This window comes from Nylanderia fulva, unplaced genomic scaffold (genome assembly GCF_048542155.1).
Source record: "Nylanderia fulva isolate GAGA-0341 unplaced genomic scaffold, ASM4854215v1 Scaffold57, whole genome shotgun sequence".
Taxonomy (NCBI): domain Eukaryota; kingdom Metazoa; phylum Arthropoda; class Insecta; order Hymenoptera; family Formicidae; genus Nylanderia; species Nylanderia fulva.
In genome coordinates, this window is record NW_028190665.1 from 376870 (window position 1) to 393703 (window position 16834).

A 16834-nucleotide genomic window follows, 5' to 3' on the forward strand; every position below is an offset into this window, starting at 1 on the left:
GGGCCTAAAAAATAATACGCTACTGGAGTCACGTGACTCTTGGTGCACATGTGTATGTACATGTATGTATACTTATCTCCCGCTTAATATAATTTAGGTTAAGTTACGATCGGTGTTAAATTATTGTCGCATTTGTAATCACATTGCGGCATTATTGTTAGAATAATTTTCTTCCACTTTTGATCTGTGTGATGCATGATCCCACGGATGAGGCGATAAGGAAAGCACGCCGGTTGAGAAACACACCGCTGCAAAAATATGTTCGACTCACGTCGCTCGTTTTAACACTCATGTATGCAGGAGCAATGTACATTTCCTATAGGAGAAAGTAGGTTTATTTATTTTTTATATTACATTATATATATTTATATTATACTATGTATATTATATATAAATATTACAGTTTTTATTGAATATATAATTACTATATATTATATATACATATATTTATTTGACATTTAAAAATTTGCAATTTACATTTAAATGTTAATATACACTTTATTTTATGATTCAAATTTAATCGAATTTTATTCTACAATTATAGTATCCTTCCACACTTAGATGATCCACAATATCAAATTTCCGAAGATGAGTTTCATATGAACTATGATTATATTACAAATCCATTTTTGAGAAATATTATTAATCAAGTATTTACAAGACGAGAAGCCAGATTGAAAGCAGAACATATTGAGTTCATGAATAAAGTAAACGATATTGAGGCAAATAAGGATTAAATAACATTACATCCAAAGTTTATGTGGGAATAATGGATATTGATAAGAATAAACCTAGTAGTCCAAACAGAAGATTAAGATTAAGAAAAAATTATAAAGAAAGGTAATACTATAATACAATATGTATTTAAAATGTATTAAACTTTTCTGACATAGCTTTTGTAGTTTTATTTATTGACATGTATTTCTTTCTAAAATAGGAAATATATTGAGAAAAAAAAAATATATATATATATGTGAAGTATATGCAAAAACACATCCCACAATCTTTTCATTATATTTTTCCCTGTTGGATTTTCATCCTGTTGTAAATAATTTTTTTTTCACAGTATAGATGCTAAGACTTGTAATAATTCCAATATTGAAAATAAAAAAAATGATACTGCATCCACATCCCAGCCTTCATGCAATGATGATAGTATTTGCGATTTCAAATCACCAAAAAGAAAAAATATAGTGCAAACAAAAATTATTACCAATAGTAGACAGGTAAATAAATCAAAAAAGAAAGTGCTTGAAACTAAATCTAGTGTAATTAACAATAAGAGAAAAGCTGAAGAGAGAGGCAATAAATCACAAAACAAAAAGATTCAACATGATGTACAACAACTGTCAATTGAGTCATCCTTTTTTAAATCTGAAAAAAAAGAGATGGATTCACCGCAGACTTCAACTAATGTAAAAACAGCTTATGTGTGTCCATTATGCTTTAAAAACTTGAAAGATGAAAGCTTACAGACTATACATATGAAAAGTTGTGCAGTAAAAAATAATGTGTCGACAAAAACATTGATGGATGCTATGGAATTGCAAGAACGGCAAGCTGCAGAAAGAAAATCATTAGGCTTACTCTCTGCTCCCATATTACAAGATAAGAAGAAACCTGTCTCACGTAAAATGGTAGGTATTTATTAATCCCTATAATATTCAAGCTATTAATAATACTAGTACAAGAGTGTTTATATACAAATTAGTTATAGATTTATATTTATTACAATATAAATTTTTCCAGGCATCGCATGATGATCCCGATTTTCAGCTTGCTTTAGCGCTTTCCAAATCTCTATACGAAAAAGAAGAAATAGAAGAGTGGGATGAGGCTCAAATCGTGGCTATATCATCTAATTCGTTGTTGCCAGATAGTAATACAGAATATTCTCAGAAAGCGACATTACAAAGCTTTGGTTTTACTAACAGTAGAAATATATCTCCAACAAAAAGTGGGCCTATAAATAAGATTAGAAAAAGTACTTATAAATAAACTCTTATACAATTGATAAAAAAAATCAAAAATCAAGAACTAACATTTATGTACATATATTAATTAAATTTGTTTTCCTTCAAGAAGGAAAACCTCTCGCACCGACTATTCTACAAAGACGTACAGCTGCTGAAAAAGAACGTATTTTAGCAGAGAGAATAGCCGAAATACTTATGGAATATACAGATTTTACTCAAAGATCACAAGAAGAGCCAATTAATAACATCAAAGAGAAAATTGTTTTAAAAAATCAATTACTTAAGCAATTGCATCAAACTGTAATTATATTTTATTTTTATATAATTGAAATCAAGTATGCCCTTATTAAAAAATTTATTATTTTTAAGGAAAACACATTGTGGGACAGGACAAGATTAACTTCAACTCAGAAATTATTTTATGTAAAACAACTATCATCTCACATAACACCATTAGAAAAGAAAGAGCAGAAATTAAATGTAAACTGCTTTTCTAGTAAATTATATATATTTTAACAATATTATATATGAGAGATATGTATTATATAATATATATGTGAAATATTTTATATAATAACATTATATATTTTGTAGGAAGAGCAGAATGTTGAAAAGCTTATGGGACAAAATATAGATAACAATACTTTGGACAATGAACAAATAGTGGAAATGAAAGAAATAAAGGATGAAAAAAAGGATAATAATGAAGAATTAATCTCTTCAAATATAGCTAAGACATGTTGTAAAGAAAAGACATTTCTTGACATTCTTGCGACAAGCTGGAGAAATATGTTAAATGACAGTTCTGCAAGTGACGTTATCATATTCGTAAAAAATGCCAGACATATTTGGGTACACAAATTAGTTTTCTATGCACGTTGCACAAGTATTTTGCTTGATATAACTTCCAACGATACAGAGTTCTTTACTGCAAAAGAAAAAATTTGTTGGATTGATATAGACTATGATGTTGCCTTAGCCTTTCTAGAATTTGTTTATTGTGGGATAATCAATGAACATTCAAAAATATTTACTTCTGACACATCGTTATCTGATATTAGATTTTTAGCAAGAAAATATAAAATAAATGATTTATTTGTTTATTTACGTCAAAAAGAATTTAAATCTAACATAGCAGAAATCAAACATGAGACTTGCGAAAAAAGTATAAATAATTTACATGCAGATATGGAAAAGGATTTAAATGTTTCAAAATCTTCTTTTAATGCATCTCCAAATCATACTTGTAATGATGCAAAAAACATTCAGTGTTCTCAAAGAATATCGTTGCAAAATAATTTTAACGATAATCTACACTCTTTTGAAAATAATTGCATATCTCCAAAGAACTCCTGTGTACTAGAAGATGAAAAATCTGCTCCAATAAGAATATTAGACGAAATAAATTCCAGAAGTAACACACCCAATTGGGAAATCTCTAGTGCATCGCCTGATTTGTTTGATGATACATCTGATATAATGAAATGTAAAGAACACTCTAACAATCATGAAGATTCTGATATTCATATATTATTAGATTTAATTAAACAAGATAAGGATGCTGATATTTGTAGTCAAACATTAGCTGAAAAGAGACAGAGCACAGAATATTCGGAATCAGGTAAAGATATAGCCATCAATTCGGAAAAAAATGCGAAACAAAATGTAATGGTGATCGATTCAGATTCCGAATCGGATTCTCGAAAGTCATTTAGTGACAATATACATAAAAATTCTTTAATCGATACTCCTCAAAGTAGCAAGACGAAATCTATCCAGGATTCTTCTTTGAAATTAACAAAACAGAAAAGTAATCTTACGCTATTCATCGAAGAAATGCAAAAACACAATTCGACATTGGATTTGGATTTAGATTCTGATATAGAATATCATGCAGAAACATCTATAAAATACAAGAATCCATTTCATATAAATAAACACGATAATTCCGAAGACTTTCAATTTTACAATGATAATGTTGAACAGTCAGTTGAGGCAGAAAAAAACCCTAGTCGATTAAGCATAATAGAACAGTGTATGCGATCGTTTGCTGATAAGAATCCGGAATTTTATTCTCATCTTTCTAATAAAGATGTAGACATTAAACAAACTAGTACTTTGCACATCCAAGACGACAATGTTTCTATATCCAAGATGACAATGGACTCTTCTTGTAACAATATACAAAGCTTTACTTTGGCTGAAAAGGACATTAACATTCCGAAACAAATCGCAGTCACTATGCCATCATCAGCAACATATTCACCACACATTAAAACTGCGAATCAATCTCTTAACGATACCATCCTTGATGTAGAAACGGACGAGGAAGAAATTTCTATGTATTCTAAATACATGAAGGATAACAAAGAAAACAGTATAGCAAACTATCGCGCAGCAGTCAAGGAAACTGGATTGAATGATAGTTTATCTAACAAAAATACGTCATTTGATTCAATCAGTAAAAACAGCGACATCAATGCTACTAAAAATGATGTTTTGGATGAATCTGTTTTAACACAGAAAGAAGCGGATATAATTGTTTCATCGGATACAGAGATTGAAAGCATATCTTCTAGTGCTAGCCATCCTGTCATCTCAAAAAAAGATGATTCTGATCATGAAGATATACTGCCTCATTCTACTCAACAATCTAAGAGGATAACAGAATATAACAAACAAGATGTAGAAAATCAAAAAAGCAGTCAATTCATTCGAGTTGAAGATACTTCAAAAGTCGTAATCACAGACTTGGAGGAGGAAAAAGATTTTAATAGTTCAACTAAATCAAATCAAGAGGAATTCGATGCTAGCATTACTGAGATAGCATCTGATGATATAGACTGTAATATGATTTTCACGCGAAAAAAGTCCGGATTTAATGAATCAGAATTTGTAGATACAGAAAACTTATTTTTAAATGTAAATGATTGCAGTGAATCTATATCAGAAACAAATATTCATAAATCAAGAAAATCAAGATTTTCTCTTAATTTTGAAGATGAAATCTATCTTGCAAACGTTAACATTGATATGTACGGAAAGAACATTTTAGAAAAAAGTCACTCAACTAGCATATTAAGTATGACAGACTTTAAAAAAGATAGTGTACACAGAAGCAATCATAAAAATAATGATGAAAGTATCAAAATTAATAAAGCAACAATGAATAATGATGTAATACCTGTCTGTGAAAACTTAGATAAAAATGCCATGTCCTTGACACAAAATTTTACAAGTGTTAGAAAATTTCAAAGAAAATCCTTATCTGAGGGACAAATTAACTTGAATAGGGTACAGAATCAAGAAACATCTATACATGCATCTGTACAATTTAAATGTAATTACAGCAGGAACATTGGCAATATAAAAACTACGCTTAAAATTGTTGAAAAAGATGTTACACCTCCTCCTGATTATGATGGCATGAAAACTCCTGAATTAAACGTAGGTTTACTAATAATAATAATAAATTATAAAAATATAAAAGTGTCTTTTCTTTTATGAGTATATTATTATTTAATATTATTATTTAATTTTTTTTTAGAAGGAAATGAAGAAATACGGATTAAAGGCCCAAAAACGTAGCAGGGCTGTGAAATTGTTAACACACATTTATAACGAATTACATCCTTTAGTGCCTACAGCTGAAATAACATCAGTGCAAGAAGTCGCTGAAATTTCAAGCGATGAAGAGAGTCCACCGCCGAAGAAACGAAATGTGGATAAAAATAATTTGGAAAAATTGAGTAACACAGAAGACAGTGATGATAAATTATGTTGTTCTCAAAATAGGTATATTTAATACAAGTATTTAATATTAGGTACATTTATAAATATTAAATATTCTTACACATAATACACACAAAATATATTTTATATAATCACAATATGATAATATTACCTGTGTCTGTTGCAGCGATAGTGATGTAAGTGATTCTGGAAAAGATCCAATTGGCAAAGAAATGGAACTTTCCGAAACTGAATCATTACCAGAAAATTCATCCAACATCACAGAAGCCTTTACAGAACTGCTTGCTATTGATAAAGATTTGCATAATAAAATATTGCAATATGAACCTGTAAATATTAAAGAACTGCATCATACATTGCGGGCTAATGGATTTAAATGCAAGCTTTCTAATCTCATGGATTTGTTGGATGAGCAGGTTTGTTTTTTTTCTCTCAACTTATGCAACACACAATAATATAATACTAATGAACTATATATTTTTTTAATAATAATTTGGAATTTTCATTTTAGTGTATCACATTTTACACACCAGAGCAGAGAGAGAAAGCTAGGATACGCAGAAAATCATAGTTTTATACAAACAAAATACATTTAAAAATATCTACATATTTTATATCTATAATTTCTTTATGTTTTTATTATTAATATTATAAATATTTTTGAGTAAATTTTGTACATTATGACTAAACTTTATTATTATAATGTATAATTGAGATATAAAATGTAACATGTATATGCTTATGTAATTTTGAAAAATATGTGTATAATCAATTTGTTCAATAAAATATTGCATTATTATTTCTCATATATTATATTTTCATATATAATAATTTATATTTTAAATAAAATCTTAATATACACAACATACAAGAAAAATTTAATAAATTTTTTTTTTATTTTATCAGAGTTACATTATATTGTAAGAAATATATGCGTCCGGCGGAACTCGTCATATTGCGTACCATGCGTCTTACACAGCTGTTTATTGCGTGCGCATCCGAGCAGGCGCAACACAGGAGCGTAACAGGAGTGGGGCACTGTTCGAAGACCCTGCTCCAAAAAAGACCGGCGACTAACTGTCTCTCTCTTTTGAGAAGCGCTATAATACGGTTGGAAAAATTATACGTGCGGGAGTCTTTGGTCTGTACTTGGAGAATAAATTGATTTGCGAGTCTTTTCTTATACTTTAATTTCGAGTGTTCGAGTTATCTTTATTTCAAACATACCATCCTACCTGACAATTGTAAAAAGAAGAACGAGAAGAACATCTTTCACATTATCTTTCAACTTCAGAAGTGGGATACTGCTCAGGCTTCACAGGAGAACCAGAAGCAGAGGTCATCTGGGACAAAGAAAATAATAAAAAAAAAAGTTGTTAAAACACAGGTAACGGCTTTTTTTAAAATTTAACGGTAAAAGGTTCTACCTGCATGGTGAAAACTCGAGCTCGCGGTAAAATGGAACGAGCACAATTGGAAAATCTCTCTCACGAGGAGCTGAGATTAGAGGCAGCGAAGTATCGGTTGCCAATCTCGGGAAATCGGAACTCGCTCATCGACGTGATCATGACACATCTGGAGACTCATGGGCCGGTCGAGGAGATGATGCAGCTGGCCTCTCCGAGACCGACGACGTCGGGTGCGGTTCCGAAGATCACGAAGGCCTCGCAGCAACGGAGAGACTCCCAGGAATCGGCGGACGTCTTAAAACAGATGCTGGTGGCAATGCAGAAGCAGCACGAGCAAATGGGAGCAGCGATGCAGCTGCAACACGAAACGTTAGGGCAAATACTCCATTTGCTAACCGACCAGAGGGAGGCGAGATCAGCGCAAACACAGGTAGGCACGGCGAGGGAGGTTGAGCGAGATACTTCACCTCGGGTGTCCCCGTCGGAGGAAGCAGGACGGCGCTCGACGGAGTCGTGGTCGTCAGGATCGGCGGTGCAGGCGTTGGCCCATCAAATCCCGGAGTTCGGTGGCACGGAGGACGACAACGTCCACTCCTGGGTCCGGAGAGTGGACAAAGTTGCTCAGGTCCACGGAGCGACAGACGGAGCGACATTGCTGGCCGCATCGAGCAAGCTGACCAAGTCGGCCAGGAGATGGTTTGACGTCCAGGGGGATCTGGCCGTTGAATCCTGGGTCGGCCTGAGGTCGGAGTTGCTAAAAATATTTGATAGGAAAATTCCGTTTTATAGGGCAATGCAGAAAATTGAGGCAAGGAAGTGGACTTCCAATAAGGAATCCTTCGATGATTACGCCATCGATAAGCTGGCGCTGATGCACCAAGTCGACCTACCTGATCGGGACAGGATCCAGTTGCTGGTGAGCGGAATAATGCCGACATCACTCAGAGCGACGGCACTGGCAGTATCCGACGACACTCTGGAAGGCTTCTTGGCGCGGATGCGGACGATTACCCAGGGCACCTCGGACTGGGAAAGGAAGCCGTCGTCCCAAGGGCAGCCGCAGAAGCCGAAGGATGGAGCCTGCCGGAACTGCGGAAAGAAAGGTCATACTTACAAAGAGTGCAGAAATGAGGTATCGTGCTTTTATTGTAAAGAGAAAGGGCATAGGCGATTTGACTGCCCGATCTTGAAAAAGAAAGAGTCCAAGACTCCCGGGCGCACACCGAATTCCTCTGGAATAGCGGCGGCGAGCGTGTCAGCGGATATACAGGCGTCCGATAGCGTCGCGGTAGTACAGGCGGAGCGTACATTGTTGTCCGTCACCGATCCGTTCGTTAAGATCAACTTCCTAGAAAACGGGGAATGTAATTTGACAGCGTTAATCGATACGGGTAGTCCGGTGTCATTTATAAAAAATAGTATTTTCGAAAAATTTATACAACCGGGAAATAAGTTGATGAAAATTAAGAGTCCGCTGAGAAACTTAACAAACGAGCCATTAAACATATTAGGAATTTACAGAAGTCGCATAGGAATACAGTGCCTAAAAAATAAAGTAATCTCAGTGAATTTATATGTTCTCGATTCAAATACGTTTCAAGGAGACCTAATATTAGGGCGCGAGTTCATTATCGAAGAAAAACTCACTTTTGTTTATGAGCCAGGCGCGAAGGGTGACCGAGATAAGGCGAATCTGTTTTCGTATTTACCGCTGTGTATTGATAGCGACGAAAATAATCTGGAAAACATAATTAAACAACAAAATATAGACTTTGACATAGAAGCAAAGGATCGGTTAAGTAAACTTGTTTGTCGAATAAGAGACAAAAATATTATACCTGTCAAGGACGAAAACACCGTCCAAGTGCAATTGAAAGACCCGTCGATTTATGCTTTTGCGCCGAGGCGTTTTGCAAACGCGGAGCGAGCGGAACTCAGAAAGATCACCGACGATCTGCTGGAACGGGGAATAATCCAGCCCAGCGTTTCCCCGTACTGCGCTCGAGTAGTTCCTATAAGGAAAAAGAACGGGCAATTACGGTTATGCGTGGATTTGAGACCTTTAAATAGTCGCGTAATAAAACAGAAATATCCGTTCCCAATAATAGAAGATTGTCTCGCGAAACTAGGTAATAAAAAAGTATTTACTTTGTTAGATCTTAAAGACAGCTTTTACCAGATTAGAGTTCATAAGGATTCAACAAAGTACTTTTCTTTCGCCACGCCAGATGGGCAATTTGAATATACGCGTTTACCTTTCGGTTATTCGGAATCACCCGCGGAATTCCAGAAAAGGTTGATACGGATCCTTAACCCGTTGATTCGTGCAGACAAGATCCTGGTTTACATCGATGATGTTCTGATTCCTTCTGAATCTGTTGAGGAAAATCTGGAAATTTTAGAGAAAGTATTATTAATTCTGAAAAGTTACGATTTTCAACTGAATTATGCAAAATGTAAATTTTTAAGGTCAGAGATAGAATTCCTAGGATACAGAATTTCAGGGTCGGGAATTACTCTTAGCCCGCGGCACACGGAGGCTATAAAGAATTACAATCCTCCGAAGGACAGACTTCAATTACAAAGATTTTTAGGCCTTACAAATTATTTTAGAAAATTCATCAGGGATTATTCGATTAAAATTAGACCATTACAAAATTTGATGAGGAAAAACGTGCCGTATCTTTTCGATAATTCGTGCATAGAGGCGTTTAAGTTATTAAAGAATGAACTGACCTCACCTCCGGTGTTGAGTTTGTATAATCCCTCCGCAGAGACTCAGCTTCATACAGATGCGTGCAGTCTAGGGTACGGGGCGATTCTGTTGCAGCGGCAGCAGGAGGGGAAATGGTCCCCAGTAGCGTACTTTAGTTCAGGCACGAATGCGGCTGAAAAAAAATTACCATAGTTATGAATTAGAAATGTTAGCAATAGTGCGTGCAATAGAAAGATTCCACGTGTATTTGTACGGGATAGATTTTGCAGTCATTACAGACTGTAATGCAATCGTGTACGCTATCAATAAGGCAAATCTAAATCCTCGAATAGCCAGATGGACTTTGGCTCTGCAAAACTATACCTTTAGTATAATGCACCGCCCAGGAAGTCGCATGGCTCACGTTGATGCCCTCAGCAGATGCGTGGCCCATGTGGACGAGCTCCCGTTGGAAAGGCGCTTAGAATTTTTACAGCTGACAGACCCTAGAATATTAGAAATTAGTCAGAGCTTAGAGCTAGAGGATAGTGAAAAATTTGCCTTAAGTGACGGCTTAGTTTACAGAAAAATAGATGACAGATTAAAATTTGTGGTACCCGAGTCAATGGTGACGAACATGTTGCGAGTCCACCACGACGAATTGGCTCATTGCGGTGCTGAGAAAACGTTCCGAAGCATTAGTCAAAATTTTTGGTTTCCGACCATGAGAAAACGAATATATGAATACGTGAATAACTGTCTCACTTGCATTATGTCGAATAGCTCTCCGAATCGTTTGGAGGGGGAAACACAGCTGTACCCTTTACCCACGTTGCCACTTGATGTACTGCATGGTGACCACTTTGGTCCGCTTCAAGAAACTGCGGATAATTTCAAACACATTTTAGTTGTGATAGATGCATTTTCGCGATTTACATGGTTATTCCCTACAAAATCTACAGGGACTAAAGAAGCACTACATTGCATCGACAACATTATATCTGTGTTTGGAAATCCACTAGAAATAGTTTCGGATAGAGGCACAGCGTTTACGTCAAAAGAATTCTTAGAAGTCATGAAAGAGAAAAACATCAAGCATAGAAAGGTTGCGGTGGCGGCCCCGTGGGCAAACGGTATGGTTGAGAGGGTGAATCGTTTCATCAAATCGTCCCTCACTAAATTAATAGAGACACCGAGTGGATGGAAAGAGCGTCTAAATGATATGCAATACGTGCTCAATAATACATACCATTCCGCAATCAAGGCTACACCGGCAAAGATCATGTTTGGCTTCGATCAACGTAGCCACGGCGATAGCTCCCTGGCCAGGTTTACGCAAGCTCTTGTAGATATCGATACGAACCTTGAAAAAGAAAGGGATATTAGCAGGGAAAATGCGTTGCGAGCGACTGAGGTAGTAAGGGATTACAATAAAATGTACCGAGACAAGCACTGTAAGAAACCAACGATATATAAAATTGGAGATCGTATTCTAATTAGGGACGACCGAAATAAAGTTGGAATTAATTCAAAGTTGAAACCTAATTACAAAGGACCTTACCAGGTTGCGAAGGTCCTCGGGAACCATAGATACGTGATCCAAGATATTCCAGGTTTTAACATTAAGCAAAAACCCTTAGATACAATACTGTCTGTCGATCGAATAAAACCGTGGATCAAGGCGCCGAAGAAACCTGAAAATTAATTCATAGTTGTAAATAGAATATTTGTATTAGATTTAAGTCGTAGTTAGAATAGTAAACGAACAAAAAAAAAAAAAAAGGGGAAAAGAATGTATCACGATAACCTCAACGCGATATATGTATAAAGTGCTAGCGGCGGATTAGTAATGATCATTGTTATCTAACGACTTACCGATTTGTACGTAATGTAGTTAACTTCGAGACGAAGTTCAAATCAGGCTGGCCGAGTTGTAAGAAATATATGCGTCCGGCAGAACTCGTCATATTGCGTACCATGCGTCTTACACAGCTGTTTATTGCGTGCGCATCCGAGCAGGCGCAACACAGGAGCGTAACAGGAGTGGGGCACTGTTCGAAGACCCTGCTCCAAAAAAGACCGGCGACTAACTGTCTCTCTCTTTTGAGAAGCGCTATAATACGGTTGGAAAAATTATACGTGCGGGAGTCTTTGGTCTGTACTTGGAGAATAAATTGATTTGCGAGTCTTTTCTTATACTTTAATTTCGAGTGTTCGAGTTATCTTTATTTCAAACATACCATCCTACCTGACAATTGTAAAAAGAAGAACGAGAAGAACATCTTTCACATTATCTTTCAATATATATTAGTTCTGCACAAAAAATTATATTAAATCATCTTTCTCTTTTTCTAATCTAATATTTATTTAATTAATATTATTATTTAACAAGATAAATTATATGTTGCTTAACAAAATTATTTAAAAAAATAAGATAATTTTCGATAAGATAAAATTGAAAAAAACACCTAATTCTTATTTAAAAATTTGAAATTTCTATTGGACAATTTATCACAGAGCATTGTGGGTAGATTCGCTCATATGCTACATATGTATATTTGTATGCCTATATATCATACATACCGGATTTAACGACTGCAGAACAGTGCGGAAAAGTGCAAGACGTTGCTAACGACACGTTGCATTTTATTGCATTTACATCGAACCAACTTGTAGTGAAAAGATTATTCTTTAAAGTTGTTCCATTTACTTTAGACACACCTGTCGACGAAAGAAAACATAGGTTAGAAGATATTTTTATTTTACATATCTAAAAAAATATCATACATGTGTTACAACACATGTATTACCATGGTTTTATCATCACAATCTTATTGTTATATTTTATTCTATATTTATTATACATTAACATTATATAGTAGCATAAGACTATAAAAATTATAATTAATTTTAATAATTAAATACTTTTTTTATGTTACAGTATATTCATCTGCATAAATATTGGAAGTACTTAAATCAGAAGCCAAAATGTGTGATAAAGAAATCGCATCATCAATAGGTAAATTGCATCATAATAGAGAAATTATAAGTATAGTAATAATCAGTTATAAAGAGATAATAATACAAAATTATATACATTAGTTATAATACATATATGTAGCAGTAATATTATATTAATTAAATAACATATTTAATATAATAATTATATATGTAATAAGAAAAATATTTTATAAGGCATTTATACATCGGAAAAAAATGGTAATGATGAGGCAGGAGATGGTTCGGAAAAAAACCCTTTTAAAACTATCCTAAGAGCAATGTGTCATGCTGGTAAGGAACCCTTTCCAGTCATCTACAGGGATTCTCGTGAAGATGGCAAAAAGTATGAACCAGCATCCAAAACTCAGTTAAAGAAGATACAAAAGATTTGGGTTAGAGAACAGCACAAGAATGAAGAGAAGGATAAGAAGTTACAGGAGGATGAGGAAAAAAGATCGAAAAATCTTGAAGAAGCTAAAACAATTGTTATAGAAGAGGACAAATCTCTGCCAGAAGCAAAACAAATTAAAATATATGAAGCTCTGAATTATAGAGATCAAAGAATCAAGCTATTTGGATGGGTGCATAGACTAAGAAGACAAGGTATATAATATATAATTAAATAATATTTATATAATTAATATAAATTATTTCTGTTATAAGATAATTCATCAAGCAATTTTCATCATAGGCAAAGCTCTCATGTTCATCACACTGCGAGATGGAACAGGCTTTCTACAATGTGTATTGATGGATAAGCTTTGTCAAACATATTATGCTCTGACCCTTGCCACGGAAGCCTCTGTTCAACTGTTTGGAACTTTAAAAGTTGTCCCTGAAGGGAAGAATGTACGTTGATTACATGTTATATTATGGACATATAATATTGATTGGGCAAAATGTATATTTATATATGCATTACTGCCTAATTTTAGGCACCTGGCGGACATGAATTGCTTGTTGATTATTGGAAACTTATTGGGCCATCGCCTCCTGGTGGGGCCGACTCAATTTTGAATGAAGAAGCTCTGCCTGATGTACAATTGGACAATAGACATATAATGATTCGAGGCGAAAATGTATAGTACAAAAGTTCTATGTTTTTAGATTAACAATTTTTATTTGATGGAATTCAATCATTATATAAAAATTATCTTTATTGCAGACATCAAGAATTTTAATTATGAGATCTATATTAACTCAAGCATTTAGAGATCATTACAAAGATCGCCATTATAATGAGGTAACTCCGCCAACTTTAGTACAAACTCAAGTGGAAGGTGGTGCAACTCTCTTCAAATTAAATTATTTCGGGTATATATTAGACGAATAAGACAAACTGTATAAATGTATTAAAATTAAAAATTAATTAATATCTCTTTCAGAGAAGAAGCTTTTCTTACTCAGAGTTCTCAACTATATCTTGAAACCTGTCTTCCAGCAATGGGAGATGTATATTGCATTGCGCAATCTTATCGAGCAGAGCAATCGAGAACACGTCGCCACCTTGCCGAGTTCGTAATATACAAATTTTTTGTATAAGGCTTCTGGGTCCTCGCCGTAGTCATGTTAGGTAGAAAGTACACGCTGAAAATTCTTAGATGCAATTTTTAAATGAAGATATTTCGATGAAACATTACTTCAGATGACTTTAGCACTTTTAAAATACCTCGAAAATTATTTCTTTTTCTTGTAGTCAATCGACAACTGTAAAATAATCGTCAAAATTCCAGTATAGTTGGTGAAAAGCCAGAAACCTTAAACTGCCTGTGTTTTTGTAATTGTTCTTTAATTGTTAAATATTATAATTTTTCAGATTCACGCACATTGAGGCAGAATGCGGATTTATTACGTTTGATGATCTGCTTGATCGATTAGAAGACTTAATTTGCGATGTAGTCGAACGAGTTCTAAAGTCACCGCTCGCTCATCTTATCCAGGAATTAAATCCCGGCTTCCAAGTGCCTAAGAGGCCTTTCAAACGAATGAACTACAGCGACGCGATCGAATATCTGAGAAAAAATAATATCACGAAAGAGGACGGCAGCTTTTATGAGTTTGGTGAAGTAAGAATAAATTCTCATACCTCTACTTGCGCTTTTGTTTCCAAGATACGATCTATAATCTTGAAATCCTCTCTGTAGGACATTCCAGAGATGCCGGAGAGGAAAATGACTGACGCTATCAATGAGCCGATATTGCTTTGCCGTTTCCCCGCTGAAATTAAATCGTTTTACATGCAACGTTGTGCGGAAGATAGACGCTTAACCGAATCCGTCGATGTACTTTTGCCGAACGTGGGCGAAATCGTCGGCGGTTCGATGCGTACCTGGAACTATGAAGAGATGTTAGAGGGCTATGAGCGTGAAAAGATTGATCCGACTCCGTACTACTGGTACACAGACCAGGTAAACACGAAAGAATGAGATCTCCTAAATCGCGATTTTGGAATAATACAATATATGAATAGCAAATTAAATAATTCTTTGTATTATTTATTTTACAGCGAAAGTACGGATCTACTCCCCATGGTGGTTACGGACTGGGATTAGAACGGTTTTTGTGCTGGTTGTTGAACAGATATCACATACGTGAAGTATGTTTGTATCCGCGTTTCCTGGAACGTTGTCGTCCATAAAAACAGTACGTCAATGACACATTTAAAGAGCGATGTATTTCACTCTTTATATCGTTACAATAAAATGTAATACTGCATTATATTAAAAAAGTCATTACAATAATTAAATTTAGAAAAAGCACACCGTAAACCATTTAAAGGGATTAGATAGTCTCCGAAATATTATCAATTATTCTTTATCTTCTCCGTTTTACAAAATATAATAACATATATTATTGCATAACACTTGAATTTAATAGTAATACAACGTTTGTGTATAATAAATAGTGTATGTGTATATATGTATACATATCTCAAAAGCTGGATAGATCTTTGATACTTATAATTTGCATATATTTATTATATAATCCAGTATACAATGTCATCGATTTTGCTTACACAATGGTTCAAATAAAGGCTCACAAAAATGTTCATAATCATACTTATATATAGGCAATATATAAATACTGATTTATGTATTTATAGAAAATTGTTCTTTTTCTGTAATGTTCCATATATAACAAAAAATGTATGTGTGCTTAAAATTATTAAGCAATTAATGTAAATTTTATTTATCCCTTTTACTATAATGATAAACATTTTATAATTTTGAATTAAAGCAAGATATCAATAAATATCTTTATAAGTGTATCATGTAAATCAAACTGCATGTATTTGATTATACAAATCGATAAATGTGTTTATTATTCCACACGCGTGCATATCGAATAAAATTAAACTTTTTTATAACTTATAAAATATATAATAGCTTATATATTTTTAACAGAATCTGCATTTGCAACAGTTATTAATACTATAATTTAAAAATTATGAAGAAATGGCCAGCATTATATACCTTTAAATGAATTTATACATTAAGCAACACTTAATCATACATAAAGCTATGTGTATAAAGCTGGATATATATAAGAAAAATACTTTTATCTAGTGAAGTTATGATCAAAATAGGCTTGAATGTTGGAAAAACAGTCTAAAAAACTGAAAAACTTCAAATTTACTATCTTATCATTTATATATCATTGGTATATTTAAGTAATTTAGTAATTTTATATTATTGCATCAAAGTACATATGCATATGTGATAAAAGATAAATATATACACAGCAATACGCTGCTTTCTAATTATTATCAGATAAGTTATAGTACACATTTCAGAAAAAGAGTTTATATCAGAAGGCAACATAAATTTCAGGCTCTGTATTTTATTATCCAAAAAATTGCCTGCCATTTTTTTATGTATCTTTCTTATAGTATTTTAGTTATTATCCAGTTTATTACCTCTGGATAATACTTTATTGTATGTTATATATCTCACAGATTGGCAACGATGAAAAAGCATCGAAGAGGAGTACTTTGGAATACT

The 16834-nt window shown here is 33.9% G+C and overlaps 3 protein-coding genes across 5 annotated transcripts; 2 read left to right on the forward strand and 1 right to left on the reverse strand.

Moving 5' to 3' along the window:
* The first annotated feature begins 15 nt into the window (after positions 1 to 15).
* Positions 16 to 6920, forward strand: LOC114942308 (uncharacterized). 2 transcript variants are annotated; one of them, XM_085487544.1, is made up of 10 exons: positions 16 to 328; positions 545 to 840; positions 1067 to 1637; positions 1750 to 1984; positions 2083 to 2276; positions 2346 to 2456; positions 2571 to 5423; positions 5524 to 5771; positions 5896 to 6145; positions 6241 to 6920. In XM_085487544.1, the coding sequence occupies exons 2-10, from the start codon at positions 770 to 772 to the stop codon at positions 6298 to 6300; spliced, it is 4593 nt and encodes a 1530-aa protein (XP_085343670.1). In that variant the 5' UTR covers positions 16 to 328; positions 545 to 769; the 3' UTR covers positions 6301 to 6920. The 2 variants fall into 2 exon arrangements, with proteins under 2 accessions (XP_085343670.1, XP_085343671.1); XM_085487545.1 differs by having other exon boundaries at positions 2086 to 2276.
* A 4443-nt stretch (positions 6921 to 11363) lies between these two features.
* LOC146720993 (uncharacterized) lies at positions 11364 to 12132 on the reverse strand. 2 transcript variants are annotated; one of them, XR_014925818.1, is made up of 3 exons: positions 12074 to 12111; positions 11709 to 11946; positions 11364 to 11527 (listed from the first exon to the last, which is right to left on the reverse strand). XR_014925818.1 is itself a non-coding variant. In XM_085487549.1 (3 exons), the coding sequence occupies exons 1-3, from the start codon at positions 12113 to 12115 to the stop codon at positions 11470 to 11472; spliced, it is 330 nt and encodes a 109-aa protein (XP_085343675.1). In that variant the 5' UTR covers positions 12116 to 12132; the 3' UTR covers positions 11364 to 11469. The 2 variants fall into 2 exon arrangements, 1 of the variants encoding a protein (XP_085343675.1); XM_085487549.1 differs by having other exon boundaries at positions 12082 to 12132.
* Positions 12133 to 12358: 226 nt separating this feature from the next.
* On the forward strand, positions 12359 to 15998 carry AsnRS (asparagine--tRNA ligase). Its single transcript, XM_085487547.1, has 10 exons — positions 12359 to 12576; positions 12775 to 12852; positions 13029 to 13436; positions 13525 to 13682; positions 13769 to 13912; positions 13999 to 14147; positions 14219 to 14347; positions 14650 to 14899; positions 14978 to 15241; positions 15340 to 15998. The coding sequence occupies exons 2-10, from the start codon at positions 12822 to 12824 to the stop codon at positions 15469 to 15471; spliced, it is 1665 nt and encodes a 554-aa protein (XP_085343673.1). The 5' UTR covers positions 12359 to 12576; positions 12775 to 12821; the 3' UTR covers positions 15472 to 15998.
* The last annotated feature ends 836 nt before the right edge of the window (positions 15999 to 16834 follow it).